General features: G+C 37.4%; 1 protein-coding gene across 1 annotated transcript; it reads left to right on the forward strand.

Annotated features, from left to right (window-relative positions):
* The first annotated feature begins 632 nt into the window (after window positions 1-632).
* Window positions 633-1325, forward strand: LOC136836224 (craniofacial development protein 2-like). The gene has a single exon (XM_067100226.1). It carries the CDS (start codon window positions 633-635, stop codon window positions 1323-1325), a length of 693 nt encoding a protein of 230 aa, XP_066956327.1.
* Window positions 1326-1577: the final 252 nt, after the last annotated feature.

A 1577-nucleotide genomic window follows, 5' to 3' on the forward strand; every position in this document is an offset into this window, starting at 1 on the left:
TATTTCCTTAAATTATTCAACAACTCTCAGTGCTGTGTAATGATTACTAGAAATATATATCAAATTTATATTTTTCCGAGAACATGACAGAGGGGATGTTGTGAAGATAAAAGGTTTTATCACTCGCTGTCACACACACACACACACACACACACACACACACACAACTATAGCAAAACAAAATATAGTTTTTACAATTTTCATGGTAAACTGCTTAAATTATAAAATTTGAGGACTCCATGCTATCCACTTTAGAAGGAAACAAGCAAAGCAAAGAAGTAGGCCTAAAGGAATAAGCAAAAAAATAGGATTACTGATTAGAAACACGTATTTAGATATATATATATATATATATATATATATATATATATATATATATATATATATATATATATATATATATATATATATACCGACAAAGGATATTGTCTGTAACATAGGTTGACAATATCTAAAGGGTTTTGACGGTCCTTCGGTCCGAGTCAAATCTTATCCCTCATACTGTCCCCTCATTACTTTCATCCCTTTATAATTTCTGTCCAATCCCTTATCGAACTTCACCTCTTGCTGTCTCTTCCCCTGCCAACTAGCTATGGGCCAGCGCGGCAGGGTATGGCCCACGGTCTCCCCAAATGAGTTACAACCACAGACGAAATTCGGCCGTTTCTGTTGGGTCAGCGGATTTAAATCAAGGCCCAACCACGCAGTCTGATTTGGGTAGGGACTGTGTGCTGTACAAGCGACCACCCACCCCCAAAACAGTGCTCAACAATGCTACATACAATGTAAGAACCCTCTCTGAAGAAATACACCTGAGCATCCTCGAAACAGAGATTGAAAACATCAATTGGGACATTATCAGAATCTCTGAGATGAGAAGACCAGGCGAGAAAATCCAAATGTTTAAAAGCGGACACCTGCTTTGCAGCAGTGGCAAGGAAAGCAAACAAAATGGTGTTGGATTTCTCATAAACAAAAACTTACAGAGCAACATTGAGAAGTTCACAGCCACATCTGACAGAGTAGTTAGTGTCACTCTTAGAATTTCAAAGCGGTACAGACTAACAATCATACAGGTATATGCTCCCACATCAGTGTCGTCCCAGGAGGAACTGGATAACTTTTATGATGACCTATATACCACTCTAAATAATAACAAAGCCCATTACAACATCATAATGGGTGATTTCAATGCTAAAATTGGACAAGGGAATGAAGATTGTGTTGGCAAATTTGGATATGGAGAGAGAAATGAGAGGGGAGATGACTTGATCAATTTTGCTGTAGCACATGACTCCAAGATCATGAACACATTCTTTCAATAAAGTGAAAACAAGAGATTGACATGGCGAAGCCCAAACCATGAAACACGAAATGAAATAGACTACATACTTGTAGACAGACATAATATAGTTAAAAATGTTGATGTCCTGAACCAAGTCAACGTAGGCAGTGATCACAGGATGGTAAGATGAAAAATCCAAATCAACACCAAACAAGAAAGACAAAAACTATTCTTCTCAAGACCAGAACATATCAAAATACCTGAAGCTCTCAAATCTACATTTCAGATAGAG

Source organism: Macrobrachium rosenbergii, chromosome 56 (genome assembly GCF_040412425.1).
Source record: "Macrobrachium rosenbergii isolate ZJJX-2024 chromosome 56, ASM4041242v1, whole genome shotgun sequence".
Lineage (NCBI taxonomy): Eukaryota > Metazoa > Arthropoda > Malacostraca > Decapoda > Palaemonidae > Macrobrachium > Macrobrachium rosenbergii.

Excerpts from the sequence above, each read along its gene's own strand:
- LOC136836224 (XM_067100226.1), top strand. The coding sequence starts at position 633 with ATGAGTTACAACCACAGACGAAATTCGGCCGTTTCTGTTGGGTCAGCG.